We start from the raw sequence: 16,461 nt of genomic DNA on the forward strand, positions 1-16,461 counted from the left end.
GATAAAATCCCAAACACACGGATCATCAGACCAGTCAATATTTATTTCTACGTCAATACAACAGACAGAAAAACAGATGGTAAAATAATGGTAAATGCAGGATATATGGACAATAGGTTTAAAAATGCAGATAGCGGTACATTAAAATGACAGAAATTGGTTACTAAATCAGTTTAAAAATATCCATTCCTTCTGATCCTGTGTGTGTGTGTGCAGATGTCACAGAGACAGATTGGCAGTGTGTGTGTTTGTGTCTCAGAGGGACAGGTTGACGTCACTCTTCTGTTTGCCAGAGCTGAGGCTGTGTATCATGGCGATCATAGAAGAGTGTTTGTTCAGCTCGTCCTCTTTCTTCTGCAGTTTGGCCTCCACCTGGGCTTTCTGCAGCTCCAGAGAGGACGCCTGGAGAGGAGAGGACACGAGAGGGGACAGGAGGAAAGGACAGGAGAGGAGAGGGGAGGGGACAGAGAAGGAGAGGGGACACAGACTTAGCCAACTTCCTTTCCAGAAAGGACTTTGTATTATAATCATTTAGATCTCCCATTGTGGGTGTATGGAGTTGGTTATTATCTTATTCAGTACTGTGTACAAGCTAGCTGGCGACACCCTCCCTCCTCCAATACTTTACCAGTGTGTTCTTACCCTGATGCTGGCGTCTTTTCTGGCCAGCTCAGTCTTGTTGAGTTCCTTCCTCAGAATATCCACTGTTTCCTCTAGTTCTTCCCTCTCTTTCTCTTTTGCTCTCCCCCTCTCCTCCTGACCCCGCAACTCACCACGCAGACCTGAGAGAAGAGGGACAGAGTTAGCGAGAGAAAGGGAGAAAGAGAGAGACAGTAAAAGTGAGGGAAAGTAGGAGAGAGAAGGGGTTGGGAGTAAGAGAGGGAAGGAGAGAGAGTAAGAGAGTGGTGACTGGTTTAGCTCAAACTGACCTGTGATGTCACAGTCTCTCTGCTGAAGCTCTGATTGAAAGGATTTCATTTGCTCCTGCCTCTCTCTCAGCTCACACAATGCCCTGAAAAAGAGAAAGAAAAAATGATTGTAAATAGTTGTCGAGGGAATGTTTTTATTGCTACTGTGTGTGTCTTACTTGTCGTGCTGTAGTCGTAGTGTGTCCTGGGTCTTCCTCAGTGTGTCCATCTGTTTAATGAGGGAGATATGAGCCACCTGCAGCTCCTTCAACAGACGCTCACTCTCATTAAACCTACACAGGAACAGGAATCGCATCATCAAATACATGCATATGAAACGTCTTTGTATAGAGAAGACCATAGAGATCAGTGTGTGAGAGTGTGACCTGTTAAGCAGCTGGTTATAGGATCCTTTGAGAGACTGGTGTTCCTGAGAGTCAGCCTGCAGTCTAGCATTGTGTTGCAACAACTCCTTGATGTCTCCCTTCGCCCTCTCTGCCTCCAGCACCTGGCTGCCCAACTCCACCTAACAGACACACACCGGTTAGCATCTGCTAGCTAGTCTTTAGCAGAACAGTAATGCTAAACCTCTTAGCATGTGCTAACTCTTCTGTTACGAACCTGCAGCGCCTCTCTCCTCTGTTCTGCCTCCTTCAGCATAGATGCTAGCTTACGTGCCTACAGAGAGACCGAGACAAAGGCCATCTGTGTTAGAAGCCAAGGCCTCTGTGTGCGCGTCTGTGTGTGTGTGTGTGTGTGTTACCTCGGCCTCTGCCTGAGCTCGTTGACAGCGGTACTGAGTGATGAGGCGGTCGGCCTGAGAGAGAGCCAGAGCTTTGGCCTCTAACAGATCCTGTAACCTCCCCTCCTTAGACTGGAGAGAGAGAGGGAAAGAGAAGCAGTTACAATACTAACTCAATTAAATGTCTCATAGTGGTTACATCACATGCAAAGAAATGGTGGAAAAGAGTTGACAGTTGACAGCACCACCGTGACCATCAGAGTTGACAGCACCAGCGTGACCATCAGAGTTGACAGCACCAGCGTGACCATCAGAGTTGACAGCACCAGCGTGACCATCAGAGTTGACAGCACCAGCGTGACCATCAGAGTTGACAGCACCACCGTGACCATCAGAGTTGACAGCACCAGCGTGACCATCAGAGTTGACAGCACCAGCGTGACCATCAGAGTTGACAGCACCAGCGTGACCATCAGAGTTGACAGCACCAGCGTGACCATCAGAGTTGACAGCACCAGCGTGACCATCAGAGTTGACAGCACCAGCGTGACCATCAGAGTTGACAGCACCAGCGTGACCATCAGAGTTGACAGCACCAGCGTGACCATCAGAGTTGACAGCACCACCGTGACCATCAGAGTTGACAGCCCCACCGTGGTCAACAGTTGACAGGTATGGAGTTGGAAGGTCTGGGAGAGATCCTCACCGCCAGAGAGGAGATCTTCTGTTCATAAACATCCATGATCTCTGACACACGCACATCCTTCATCTGATCCTGCAACTACAACACATATACGTCACACACACCATCTACACGTCACACACACCATCTACAACACATACACGTCACACACACCATCTACAACACACGTCAGAATACAGACACACACACACCATCTACAACACACGTCAGAATACAGACACACACACACCATCTACAACACACGTCAGAATACAGACGCACACACACCATCTACAACACACGTCAGAATACAGACGCACACACACCATCTACAACACACGTCAGAATACAGACGCACACACACCATCTACAACACACGTCAGAATACAGACACACACACACCATCTACAACACACGTCAGAATACAGACACACACACACACCATCTACAACACACGTCAGAATACAGACACACACACACACCATCTACAACACACGTCAGAATACAGACACACACACACCATCTACAACACACGTCAGAATACAGACACACACACACACCATCTACAACACACGTCAGAATACAGACACACACACCATCTACAACACACGTCAGAATACAGACACACACACACCATCTACAACACACGTCAGAATACAGACACACCATCTACAACACACGTCAGAATACAGACACACCATCTACAACACACGTCAGAATACAGACACACACACACCATCTACAACACACGTCAGAATACAGACACACACACACCATCTACAACACACATCAGAATACAGACACACACACACCATCTACAACACACGTCAGAATACAGACACACACACACACCATCTACAACACACGTCAGAATACAGACACACACACACCATCTACAACACACGTCAGAATACAGACTCACACACACCATCTACAACACACGTCAGAATACAGACACACACACACACCATCTACAACACACGTCAGAATACAGACACACACACACCATCTACAACACACGTCAGAATACAGACACACACACACCATCTACAACACACGTCAGAATACAGACACACACACACCATCTACAACACACGTCAGAATACAGACACACACACCTCCATGCCGTTCTGTAGTTTCTCTATGAGGCTGTGAATGCTGTGGGAGGGGCTGGAGGGAGAAGGCCCTGACAGGCTTTTCCCCATGGGGGCTGGGACATCCTGTTGCACAGCAACCCGTTTGACAGACAGCTCAGCCTCCCTCTGGCGATATGCATTGTTGGCAGCGATGCTCTCCCCTAGACTGAGACACAGGCAGCAGTCAGAATAAACACTGACTGACTAAACATGTGGGTGTGTGTTCAATCACTCACACCAGCGAAGGGAAGTCTGGGAGAGGCGTGGCCTCCAACAGTAGACGAAGCCCGGTCTGAACATGCTCTCTGTGACTGGACGTCAGCGCCAGAGAGAGGGGCGTGACCATCCTCTGGTCCTGTAGGGAGAGACATTTAACTATGGCAATCTTTAAGCTCGGCTCCACAGGTGTGTGTGTGTGTGTGTGTGTGTGTGTACCTGTAGTATTCTGTAGAAGCTGGTCTCCATGTCCTTCACCTGCTGTCTCAGTTTACTCATCAACTCCACAGCCTTCAACACAGCCTCACCACACACCTGACTGGAACACACACAGGTGTTGACAACCATGCTCTGTGTGTGTGTATGTTCTGAGGGTGTGTCTGGTCACTGACCTGAGGCTACTGTCGTGGCCGGTGAGGGGGCAGGTGAGCGGGTCATTGTTATGGCAACAGGAGAGCAGTAGTTCCACCTGAGAGAGACAGAGCTGGGAGCTCATCTGACGAGACACCACCCTACACACCGAGTCCTCACTACACAGCAGTGGAAGAGTTAAGGCTGATACACACACACACACACACACACACACACACACACACACACACACACACACACACACACACACACACAAAGGATATTTAGCAGCAGGCTGGTGGTGTGTGTTGTGCGTATGCAGTGTGTTCTGAGCTGGCTGTCTGGTGCGGCTGGGTCCAGTCCCTGCAGTAGATCCAACACCACTGGAACCAACAACTCAACGAAGCCCAACACGCACACAGACACGACCTGTGAACCCAACGCCTCCTGGAGGGAAAAACACCAGGACAAAGAGCCAATCAGTGCAAGTCCCTTTATCTGCAGGAGTCATCACTGTGCTAGACTGAATTGGTGAAAGCGTTGTAGTGAAATCCAGGTTTCCACTTTTAGTTCTGTGTGTCTGTGTAGGGCTGCCGTACTTCCAGTAGTTCAGTCAGCAGCTGCAGGGCCTGTAGACAGCATAACTCCTCCCCCTCAGCCGGAGAGCTCAGCCATTGGATGAGAGCTAAGCCCGGCTCGGTTTTCTGCCCTGCGTCTAGGCCCACCCCCTGTCTGCGGCTGGCAGCTCGGAGCCGTGGGGCGGCGGGACGGAACACGACCTCACACAGCAGAGACCTCAGGCCTGACACACCACACAGAGCCAGGAGCAGCTCCAACACCTTGGCAGCAGAGTCTGGGTCTTTAACATGTAGCAGACCCAACACCTGGGACACGCACACTGAGAAGTGTTCATACCTACAGAGAGGAGGGAGAGACATACACAACATTACTTCTATTCTTCTAGAAAACTATATATGTGTGTGTGTGTGTGTGTGTGTGTACCTAGTCAGGTAGTCAGCCATCTTGGGGTTCTTTAGCAGGTCCACCAGTAGGTCTACAGAGTACTTCCTGGTTAGGGTTCCGTCGCCGTTGACGATGATGTTAAAGATCAGCTGGAATGTCTGGTGGATGTTCTTAGAATGGAACAGCTGAAACACACACACACACACACACACACACGTCACAGAGCCCAGACAGAGAGTTGTCACCACCAGAACTAAAGATAGAGAAAACCTTGGTGTCTGTGTGTGTGTCTCTGCGTGTCATTGTGTGTGTGTGTGTCTCTGCATGTCATTGTGTGTGTCTCTGCGTGTCATTGTGCATGTGTCTACGTGTGCATGTGTCTACGTGTGTCTACGTGTGCATGTGTCTGCGTGTGTCTGCGTGTGTCTATGCTTGCCTACGCGTGTCTACGCGTGCCTACGTGTGTGTTTCTACGCGTGTCTACGTGTGTTTCTACGTGTGTCTGTGCGTGCGTCTCGGTCTGTGCGTGCGTGTGTGCGTGCCTCTCTGTGCGTGCGTGAGTGCGTGCCTCTCTGTGCGTGCGTGAGTGCGTGCCTCTCTGTGCGTGCGTGCCTCTCTGTGCGTGCGTGAGTGCGTGCCTCTCTGTGCGTACGTGAGTGCGTGCCTCTCTGTGCGTGCGTGACTCTCTGTGCGTGCGTGAGTGCGTGCCTCTCTGTGCGTGCGTGAGTGCGTGCCTCTCTGTGCGTGCGTGAGTGCGTGCCTCTCTGTGCGTGCGTGCCTCTCTGTGCGTGCGTGAGTGCGTGCTTCTCTGTGCGTGCGTGAGTGCGAGCCTCTCTGTGCGTGCGTGAGTGCGTGCCTCTCTGTGCGTGCGTGAGTGCGTGCCTCTCTGTGCGTGCGTCTCTGTGCGTGCGTGAGTGCGTGCGTCTGTGCGTGCGTGAGTGCGTGCGTCTCTTCGTGTGCGTGAGTGCGTGCCTCTCTGTGCGTGCGTGAGTGCGTGCCTCTCTGTGCGTGCGTGAGTGCGTGCCTCTCTGTGCGTGCGTGAGTGCGTGCCTCTCTGTGCGTACGTGAGTGCGTGCCTCTCTGTGCGTGCGTGACTCTCTGTGCGTGCGTGAGTGCGTGCCTCTCTGTGCGTGCGTGAGTGCGTGCCTCTCTGTGCGTGCGTGCCTCTCTGTGCGTGCGTGAGTGCGTGCTTCTCTGTGCGTGCGTGAGTGCGAGCCTCTCTGTGCGTGCGTGAGTGCGTGCCTCTCTGTGCGTGCGTGAGTGCGCGCCTCTCTGTGCGTGCGTGAGTGCGCGCCTCTCTGTGCGTGCGTGAGTGCGTGCGTCTGTGCGTGCGTGAGTGCGTGCGTCTCTTCGTGTGCGTGAGTGCGTGCCTCTCTGTGCGTGCGTGAGTGCGTGCCTCTCTGTGCGTGCGTGAGTGCGTGCTTCTCTGTGCGTGCGTGAGTGCGTGCTTCTCTGTGAGTGCGTGCCTCTCTGTGCGTGCGTGAGTGCGTGCCTCTCTGTGCGTGCGTGAGTGCGTGCCTCTCTGTGCGTGCGTGAGTGCGTGCCTCTCTGTGCGTGCGTCTCTGTGCGTGCGTGAGTGCGTGCGTCTGTGCGTGCGTGAGTCTCTGTGTGTGCGTGAGTGCGTGCGTCTCTGTGCGTGCGTCTCTGTGCGTGCGTGCGTGCGTCTCTGTGTGTGTGTGTCTCTGTGTGTGTGTGTCTCTGTGTGTGTGTGTCTCTGTGTGTGTGTGTGTGTCTCTGTGTGTGTGTGTGTGTGTGTGTCTCTGTGTGTGTGTGTGTGTCTCTGTGTGTGTGTGTGTGTGTGTGTCTCTGTGTGTGTGTGTGTCTGTGTCTCTGTGTGCGTGTGTGTGTGTCTCTGTGTGTGTGTGTGTGTGTGTCTCTGTGTGTGTGTGTCTCTGTGTGTGTGTGTGTGTGTCTGTGTGTGTGTGTGTGTCTGTGTGTGTGTGTGCGTCTCTGTGTGTGTGTGTGTGTGTGTGTGTCTCTGTGTGTGTGTGTGTGTGTCTCTGTGTGTGTGTGTGTGTGTGTGTGTGTGTGTGTGTGTCTCTGTGCGTGTGTGTGTGTGTCTCTGTGCGTGTGTGTGTGTGTCTCTGTGCGTGTGTGTGTGTGTCTCTGTGCGTGTGTGTGTGTGTGTCTCTGTGTGTGTGTGTGTGTGTGTGTGTCTCTGTGCGTGTGTGTGTGTGTCTCTGTGCGTGTGTGTGTCTCTGTGTGTGTGTCTCTCTGTGCGTGTGTGTGTGTGTGTGTGTCTCTGTGTGTGTGTGTCTGTGTGTGTGTCTCTGTGTCTGTGTGTGTGTCTCTCTGTGTGTGTGTCTCTGTGTCTGTGTGTGTGTCTCTCTGTGTGTGTGTGTGTGTGTGTGTGTCTGTGTGTCTGTGTCTGTGTGTGTGTGTGTTACCTTCTCCCCCACATCTTCATTGAGAGTGAGGCTGGCCAGTATGGAGAGAGCGAACACCACCACCGTCAAACTGTTGTGGGCCAGGAAGTTAATCAGGGTTCGGTAGAACACCTTCACATTGCTCTGTAGGAACACACACACCCAGATGTTAACCAACATTCAGTAGAACACCTTCACATTGCTCTGTAGGAACACACACACCCAGATGTTAACCAACGTTCAGTAGAATGCCTTCCCATTACAACAAGCCGTTCCATCAAAGAGAACGAGGGAGAGAAAAGAGGGTGAGTAAGGGTTAAATGGAAAAGCTGGATGGACGGTGGTAGAGAGAGGGTGGTCCTCACCAGAGCTTTAATGTGAGTCTGGACTGACAGGTTGTAGCGAACCAGGTTAGCCATCAAACCCAGGCACGGCATGGTGATGTCATCATTGTGCGACTGGCTGGAGGGAGATGGGGGGGGTATACAAAGAGGACAAAATTAAACATTCACCTCTGCTATACTGTGGAGTGGGAGAAGAGAGAGAGGAGAGGTATCTTACATGTTGCTCATCAGAAAGTCTATGAGCTCATGGATGTAGTTGGCACAGTGGAATATCCGTCCGTTATAGGTGAGTCTCTGTAGCACCTTTAAACACTGAGACACACAGAGTTACTACAGCAGTTATACGTGAGTCTGTAGCACCTTTAAAACTTCTTGTGGCTAGGGGTTCCGCTAGCGGCACCCCTCGACAACATTCCGCTGAAAAGGCAGTGCGCGAAATTCAAAATATTCTTCAGAAATATGTAACTTTCACACATTAACAAGTGCAATACACCAAATGAAAGATTAACAAGAAGTTGATCTACCCATCGTGTCCGATTTCAAAAATGCTTTACAGCAAAAGCACAACATATGATTGGTTATGTTAGGTCAGAGCCAAGTCACAAAAACACACACAGCCATTTTTCCAACCAAAGATAGGAGTCACAAAAGGCAGAAATATAGATAAAATTAAATCACTAATCACTAAGCCCAGTAATCCATCTTCATGAGGTGCGAGCACTAGGTCCAGACAAAGTCCAAACGTTCTGTCCAAAGTTCTGTTACAGTCAGTAGAAACATGTCAAACGATGTATAGAATCAATCTTTAGGATGTTTTTAACATAAATCTTCAATAATGTTCCAACCGGAGAATTCCTTTGTCTGTAGAAAAGCAATGGAACGAGAGCTACTTCTCACGTGAACAAGCATCACGAGCTTGTGGCACTCTGCCAGACTACTGACTCAAAGAGCCCTTATGAGCCCCTCCTTTACAGTAGAAGCCTCAAACAAGTTTCTAAAGACAGTTGACATCTAATGGAAGCCTTAGGAAGTGCAATTTGACCCCATAGGCACTGTGTTTTCAATAGGCCAAGCTTTGAAAAACTACAAACCTCAGATTTCCCACTTCCTGGTTTTTGCCTGCCATATGAGTTCTGTTATACTCACAGACATCATTCAAACAGTTTTTAGAAACGTCAGAGTGTTTTCTATCCAAATCTATATGCATATATTAGCAACTGGGACTGAGTAGCAGGCAGTTTACTCTGGGCACGCTTTTCATCCAAACGTGAAAATGCTGCCCCCTATCCCAAACAGGTTTTAAACAATGAGACAGAGTCACTACAGCAGTTATATGTGAGTCTGTTGCACCTTTAGACACTGAGACACACAGAGTTACTACAGTAGTAGTTGAACATCACATTCTACAGCCATGTTTCCCACCAGAGCTGTGGCTTTGTGTAGCGCCGTAATTCTCCAAGACCAGGGTTCATGACACCTGGTTAAGTCTCATCATGTCATTCTGGTGAGTAGCCTGAAGACCAGACGTTGATTTCATATAATTCTACGTCGGGGAGAAATTAGTGTTTGGAGCAGGAGAGTTCTCTCACGACCTCTACAAGCCAGAATGCTGAATAAAATGTTACTTTACCAGTTGTCCGTGTGGTTGGTCCCTTTTCAGGTAGGAATGTCTCACAATATATCCACAGGAAAGTATAAATGCGTAAATATTTCAAAGTGCTGGAAGTGGGTTCAGATTTCTATCACGTGAAGCATGCCCACAAGATGAAAATACAGGCACGTGAAGCATGCATACTTGCCGAGCTCATGCGCGTGTTTACATGGTTCTGCGCATGCTTCAGGAGATAGGAATCTGAACGCACTTCCAAACAAACGTATGACATTAATGTTAGACTGTGAACCAGAGGTATCCCAGTCTGATTGTCAGGCAATATGGAGAGTTCTGTCCTTACTTGTAGTACCAGCGGCTCCCTGGGGGTGGAGCTGTGGCAGTGGATGATGGAGGCCAGAGTGCTGGTCAGGTTATAACTGCTCTGGAGAACATCTCTGCTCTCATCATCACAGACTGGGGGAGAGAACACACACACCAACACAAGTTCAATTGGTTTTGTATTATTTTTGAGTGAGAGAAACATTGTCGGCTGTTGACAAAAATGGTATGACTGAAATGTGTTGGGAATTTGTGTGTGTGTGTGTACCTAGTTGGGCCAGTAGAGAGATTATGGTTCCGGTGAGTGCGGGGCTAGTGTTAGGGTCTCCTGCCAACTCCACAAGTCCACAGACACACTCACTGGGCAGGACCTGGCCCGACGACAGCAGACGAACACACTGCATTCCTGACAGCTCCTACACACAACACACACACACATTTACATGCACACTAATAATTTGATAATAAACCGATTATGGCAAGACATGTAAACAGCTTAATTTGCGTTTTAGCTGCGTATTTGAAGCAACTTGAAGCAGCAGCTTTGGCGCAATCAATCAGAAGTGGACAGCTCATGGTGCTGAAAGTAGGCAAATTCCAGTAGGTATAATTCATTTAAACCGTCTTCATTTTAGTTGGACTTTACTAACAAGAGGGCTTTGTGTTGAAGCCTATTTCTTCCTATTTAAGAAACAAGAGGCATTCCTACCTGTTCGACAGACAAAAATTAGGCTATAGGCTGCTATATGCATAGATTTAACGGTCAATTCCTTCACCAATCATGCACTCTTTAAATAACCTACCTATGTGTCAGTAGAAGGGCTGTTAAAACCAAGACTCGAATTGAGGGGATATGCTATATGCCTACCTTTCATTAAACTAAATGGCAAAAAAGCACAGGCCTACCCCTTGTAAGCTTAAGATTTGGAAGAAAACTAAAACGGATCTGATTATATAAAGTGATCTATAACAGCGCTTTGGTCCGCAATACTTTATGCTTGAAACAAGCAGTAAAACACCCTGGAAAAACATGACTGCGATGCATATAGTGATGTCATTGTTTTGTTTCTTTGACATTCAGAGGCTGAGCTACAACTTTCTGTAGCTGAGGAGACAAAAATATATACTTTACTTCACAAGCAATCAATTGATTAAGCTATTAATTTTCTGTACAATAGAAAATGTTTCAACCAAGACAGCTTTTAGGGAAACACTTGTGACCTTCTCTCGTTGAGTTAAGCAACAGAAGAAGAGCAGCCAGCAGTTAAAGCTTCCATTTTTCTGCATCAGTAGGCCTACTCTGGCTGGGATGGAAAGGTAGGCCTAACTTTCGAAAGTACCATGCTCAGATTCCTAATGACGTCTCAGTTTTTATTATTTGCAAACAGGGACAGTTTCGTTGCAAACAAGATACATCGATTTGGCATTGGAAAAATATGACAAGAACAACACATATATCTATCTCCCTGGCCATTCTTAGACTGTAATTTTGGTCATTTAAAAAGGTATAGAAATAGATTCTGCTAATATGTAAAATGACGTAGAGCTGCATGACATTTTTATAAAAGGCTATTTTTTTCCTGACCTGCAAATACGATGATAGATTCATGCAATGTTTTTACACTAAAGGAGATCATTCCAACCCCTACTCTTGTCCAAAGTGGTCTGCAAACCCAACACCTTCTGGCCCGCAGACCTGTGCACTATCAAAATTCCTGCGTTGCCATGTAATACTTACAGGATGAATAACAGTTTCTAAAACTGCATATCTAAGGCTCTGGTCTGTCCAAGAAGTGAGGGTAAATGGTGGACAAGTTCTCTGTTATCTACGTTATATTTTAATTATTATTTGGGGTATAGGGGAGGGTCCCTTGTTTTTTTCAAGCATTCAGGGAGGGTTTAGGTCAAATGTATTTTTCTGAAGGGAGGCCCATCCATTTTTATTTCAGTGGTCCAATTTTCTGTAACCCTTATTATAAATAACGTTCACTCCCAACTCGTATTGTGTGCATGTAACCGTGCTCAGTTGATATATCTCACAAAGTAGACTTGTGCTTTGGCACTCTGTGGACATGTTGAAACTGACCTCCACTTGTTTCTGCAGCTGGGCAGCGTTATGGGCCGTCCTGTTGTCTCTGTACTGGTGGATGGCCAGCAGGAGAGACTTCAGACACGTCGTTACGTCCATTCTGCAACACAACAGCCCTTTTGAGCTCAGTAGCAGTTCATCTGTATGACACTGTTTATCAGCTACAGGCGTTGTTTGGAGCGTTTGCTGGGAAGCTTAGTCAAACAGTATAGATAGTTACACTTTTAAAAACGCAATGGCTGAACTACAGCTGATACGGCTTTGGTTTGACAACTTGTTAGCAAAGGAAAACAGTTCATGCTAACTAGCTTGCTACCTAGGCTAACTATTGTTATGATCCCCGACTAATGTTTAGATGTGGCAAATTATAACGGCATTGATGATCATTATTCACGTAACTTTATGAAATATACATCAATAACATAAACACCAATTTGATTTAAAAAACAAATAAATACATACATTATTTCTGTCCTCTTCTGTCAAGCGTTGTCGTACCTCTTCCACTTCCTCCCGCTTTCCACTTCGAACAGCGGAACAGCCAATGAGATACTGAAGGGGGTAGCTGCATTCCAATATGGCGACCGGAGTATGGGCAAGTGGGTGTGTTGGTCGAGAGGAAAGTAGTGGGCGTGTGGAAATTAGTAGGTGTGTCGAAAGCGCTCTGCTATAGGTTAGACGGTTTTGATTGAGCGGTGTTTTTTGTCTTCCGTTTCTAACCACGCAACTACCGTACATATTTGAGCTACCATATCGCGAGAGTTTGGAATTCGTTTTTAAGCCAGAGGATGAGTTTGAGTCGCATATCACAGTTAGTTTTACACAAATAATTGTACATTTCAGTTATAAAACTGATGATTGATTATTTTTTATTAAAAGTATTCATTATGGGTGTACTGTTGCTTCATGCGTTGTATGCATGTGCTTACTTTGACTGTTGCCCTGAAATTAGCTACTAGGTAGCTACTTCCCATTTGTTGCCAGTAGTTCTTGTCAAGCAGGAGCTAAGGGCACTGTCACAGTGTCGCCTTCCATGCCCTCCCATTGAGTAGTAGGCTATGTATAAAGGTGACATCTAGATGGTTATCAATATTTGTTATTTATTGGGTAGGCTGCTATCATTCTTGAAAAAAAATTGTGAGAGAAAACAATTGCCACGTTAGCTAAATAAAGGTAAAATAAAAATATTGCTGTTACATTGCACAACCTTCAATGTTATGTCATAATTATGTACAATTCTGGCAAATTAATTATGGTCTTTGTTAGGAAGAAATGGTCTTCACACAGTTCACAACGAGCCAGGCAGCCCAAACTAGTGTATATACCCTGACTCTGCTTGCACTGAACTCAATAGAAGTGACACAATTTCCCTAGTTAATATTGCCTGCTAACATGCATTTATTTTAACTAAATAGGCAGGTTTAAAATATATATACTTCTGTGTATTGATTTTAAGAAAGGCATTGATGTTCATGGTTAGGTACATTTGTGCAACGATTGTGCTTTTTTCGCGAATGTGCTTTTGTTAAATCATCACCCGTTTAGCGAAGTAGGCTGTGATTTGATGGTAAATTAACAGGCACCTCTTTGATTATATGCAACGCAGGACAAGCTAGTTAAACTAGTAATATCATCAACCGTGTGTAGTTAACTAGTGATTATTTTTGTCCCATGAAATAAATGTTGTGGATCTTAATATTTTTCCTCATAATCCTGGACTATCGGACCACCATTTTATTACGTTTGCAATTGCAACAAATAATCTGCTCAGACCCCAACCAAGGAACATCAAAAGTCATGCTATAAATTCACAGACAACACAAAGATTCCTTGATGTCCTTCCAGATTCCCTCTGTCTACCCATGGACGCCAGAGGACAAAAATCGGTTAACCACCTAACTGAGGAACTCAATTTAACCTTGCGCAATACCCTAGATGCAGTTGCACCCCTAAACACTAAAAACATTTCTCATAACAAACTAGCTCCCTGGTACACAGAAAATACCCGAGCTCTGAAGCAAGCTTCCAGAAAATTGGAACGGAAATGGCGCCACACCAAACTGGAAGTCTTCCGACTAGCTTGGAAAGACAGTACTGTGCAGTACCGAAGAGCCCTTACTGCTGTTCGATCATCCTATTGTTCTAACTTAATTGAGGAAAATAAGAACAATCCAAAATTCCTTTTTGATACTGTCGCAAAGCTAACTAAAAAGCAGCATTCCCCAAGAGAGGATGGCTTTCCTAGGACCTGAGCCCTAGGACCATGTCTCAGGACTACCTGACATGATGACTCCTTGCTGTCCCCAGTCCACCTGGCCGTGCTGCTGCTCCAGTTTCAACTGTTCTGCCTTATTATTATTGGACCATGCTGGTCATTTATGAACATTTGAACATCTTGGCCATGTTCTGTTATAATCTCCACCCGGCACAGCCAGAAGAGGACTGGCCACCCCACATAGCCTGGTTCCTCTCTAGGTTTCTTCCTAGGTTTTGGCCTTTCTAGGGAGTTTTTCCTAGCCACCGTGCTTCTACACCTGCAGAATTTCGAACAAAATACAACAATTCCCTACAAACCCATCACCTTCACCCAAAATACCACCCAATCCCCATCCCCGTCCAACCTCTCTGACCCTGTCAAACAACCTCTCCCTTTCAATACATGTTCCACTGTTTCCTCTACCATACAGCATTACACATCCCAGTACCATGTTTTCGTATCAATTTCAAAGAGGAAATCAATCCTGTATGCCCTAATCTCATACTACACAACATAACTTCCTCCCTTCTGTTCCCATTACATACTACTATAACAATGTCTGCCCTTACTACTTTCATCCCATTGTCTCTGCCAGATATATAACCCATTTTTCCTAGCCCATGTTTTAATTTTCCCTCTACCTGTTTAGCCACCATATTATTTTACAAAGCTTTTTTTGCTATTATGTCTATATTATTTCCATTAACTCCCATATGAGCCGGCAAGGAAGATGTCAAGGAAGTAAGTTTGTCTTTATACAGGATGTACCGACCCCACCTACCGTCAACCAGTCATGTCAACGCGGAGCTATATGGAGCTATAAGCCAAGCATCAAGGAGTTCTTCTCCCTAAATTCCCTTTCCCCTTCTTGTTTCACTCACTCAATTGCGTTCTGACTGCTCCATCTACACACCTGTCCTGAATCTACACACAAGCTCCTACACAAGGGTCTGCTTAGCTAGATGGCTGGATAGCTAGTAACGTTAGCTAGATGGCTACCAAAGCCACACGTCTAAGCTAGCTAAATAGATAACCTAGACCTGCATTCGGTCTGAGAATTCAGTCATGGATGTGTGCCTGCGTAGCTATGATATCGTTAACTGTGTCAGCTTTCGTTACTTTTATTAGGCGTGTGTGCCTTGTACTAGTTATGGAATCTAGAATGCAGCGAAGCCAAGGAGAGAGCAGGGAATACACAGGGATTTTATGGATTTTATGTATTCAGAATGCCATAGTGACTAAAACATAATCATGAGATGAATGAGCCGTAAATTATATGGGATGTTTCTATAGAGTGTAGAGAAAAATAAACATCGTTATGTCAGGTATGAATGCCATTACTCCTTTCTACCCCAAACCATTATGAATAAAACAACTCTACCAGCACTGGGTAATGTGACAGACCCAGCCTACGGATAGTAGGATTTAAGGATAGTGAACTGTCTGGACGGTATGTCTGAGCAGCTCTGATGAAGAACTCGGAACACTGAGAGATGGAACGAAACTAACAAATGGACAGACAAACTGTGTGTGTGTGTGTGTGTGTGTGTGTCAAGGTGTGTTACCTACTCTCATAATCAGGCACCTCTTTGATGATATTGGGGTCAGGGAGTTGAAGCAGAGTCTTTCTCTTGACTAAGTGGCACAGGTGCTGGACCAATCCCTGCCCTCGACACTTATAATGGTGGACCAGCTCCTCTAATGTCTTAAAGAACTTCTCTTCTACACCAGGTGTTGTCTACACACACACACAAACACAGGCCATCAAAAACACACAGACACAGACCATCAGAAACACACACACAGGCCATCAAACACACACACACAGACCATCAAAAACACACAGAAACACACACAGACCATCAGAAACACACACACACAGACCATCAGAAACACACACACACACCATCAAAAACACACACACACACACACAAACACAGACCATCAGAAACACACACACAGACCATCAAAAACACAGACACACACACACAGACCATCATAAACAGACAGACAGACAGACAGACCATCAGAAACAGACAGACAGACAGACAGACACAGAGATCATCAGAAACACATCAAAATGTATTTGTCACATGCGCTGAATACAACGGGTGTAGTAGACCCTGTTGTGAAATGCTTACTTACAAGCCCTAAACCAACAGTAAGTAAGAAACACACAGAGGGTGTACCTGCAGGATGTACATGCTCTTGGGCTCCCGAGTGGGGCAGCGGTTTAAGGCACTGCATCTCCTTGCAAGAGGTGTCACTACAGTCCCTGGTTTGAATCCAGGCTGTATCGCATCCGGCCGTGATTGGGTGTCCCATAGGGCGGCACACAATCGGCCCAGCGTCGTCCAGGTTTGGACGGGGTAGGCCGTCATTCTAAATTAAAATTTGTTCTCAACTGACTTACAATTTTTTTTAAAATGTAAAACCTGCAGGGTGAAGTTTCCAGGTCTGGGGTGAGGAGAGAGAGA

General features: G+C 46.7%; 1 protein-coding gene across 2 annotated transcripts; it reads right to left on the bottom strand.

Annotated features, from left to right (window-relative positions):
* Positions 1-22: 22 nt before the first annotated feature.
* Positions 23-14,076, bottom strand: cip2a (cellular inhibitor of PP2A). Of its 2 annotated transcripts, none has more exons than XM_090199080.1 (22): positions 12,190-14,076; positions 11,725-11,827; positions 9,907-10,054; positions 9,661-9,773; positions 7,926-8,020; positions 7,730-7,826; positions 7,386-7,508; positions 5,038-5,183; positions 4,635-4,950; positions 4,320-4,482; positions 4,077-4,224; positions 3,904-4,003; positions 3,705-3,823; positions 3,451-3,634; positions 2,357-2,425; positions 1,672-1,782; positions 1,530-1,586; positions 1,295-1,434; positions 1,088-1,201; positions 930-1,012; positions 643-782; positions 23-402 (listed from the first exon to the last, which is right to left on the bottom strand). In XM_090199080.1, exons 2-22 carry the CDS (start codon positions 11,824-11,826, stop codon positions 256-258), a joined length of 2,715 nt encoding a protein of 904 aa, XP_090055206.1. In that variant the 5' UTR covers position 11,827; positions 12,190-14,076; the 3' UTR covers positions 23-255. The 2 variants fall into 2 exon arrangements, with proteins under 2 accessions (XP_090055206.1, XP_090055205.1); XM_090199079.1 differs by having other exon boundaries at positions 2,357-2,431.
* Between the last annotated feature and the right edge of the window lie 2,385 nt (positions 14,077-16,461).

This window comes from Oncorhynchus mykiss, chromosome 15, assembly GCF_057628025.1.
Source record: "Oncorhynchus mykiss isolate SJ-2025 chromosome 15, ASM5762802v1, whole genome shotgun sequence".
NCBI lineage: Eukaryota > Metazoa > Chordata > Actinopteri > Salmoniformes > Salmonidae > Oncorhynchus > Oncorhynchus mykiss.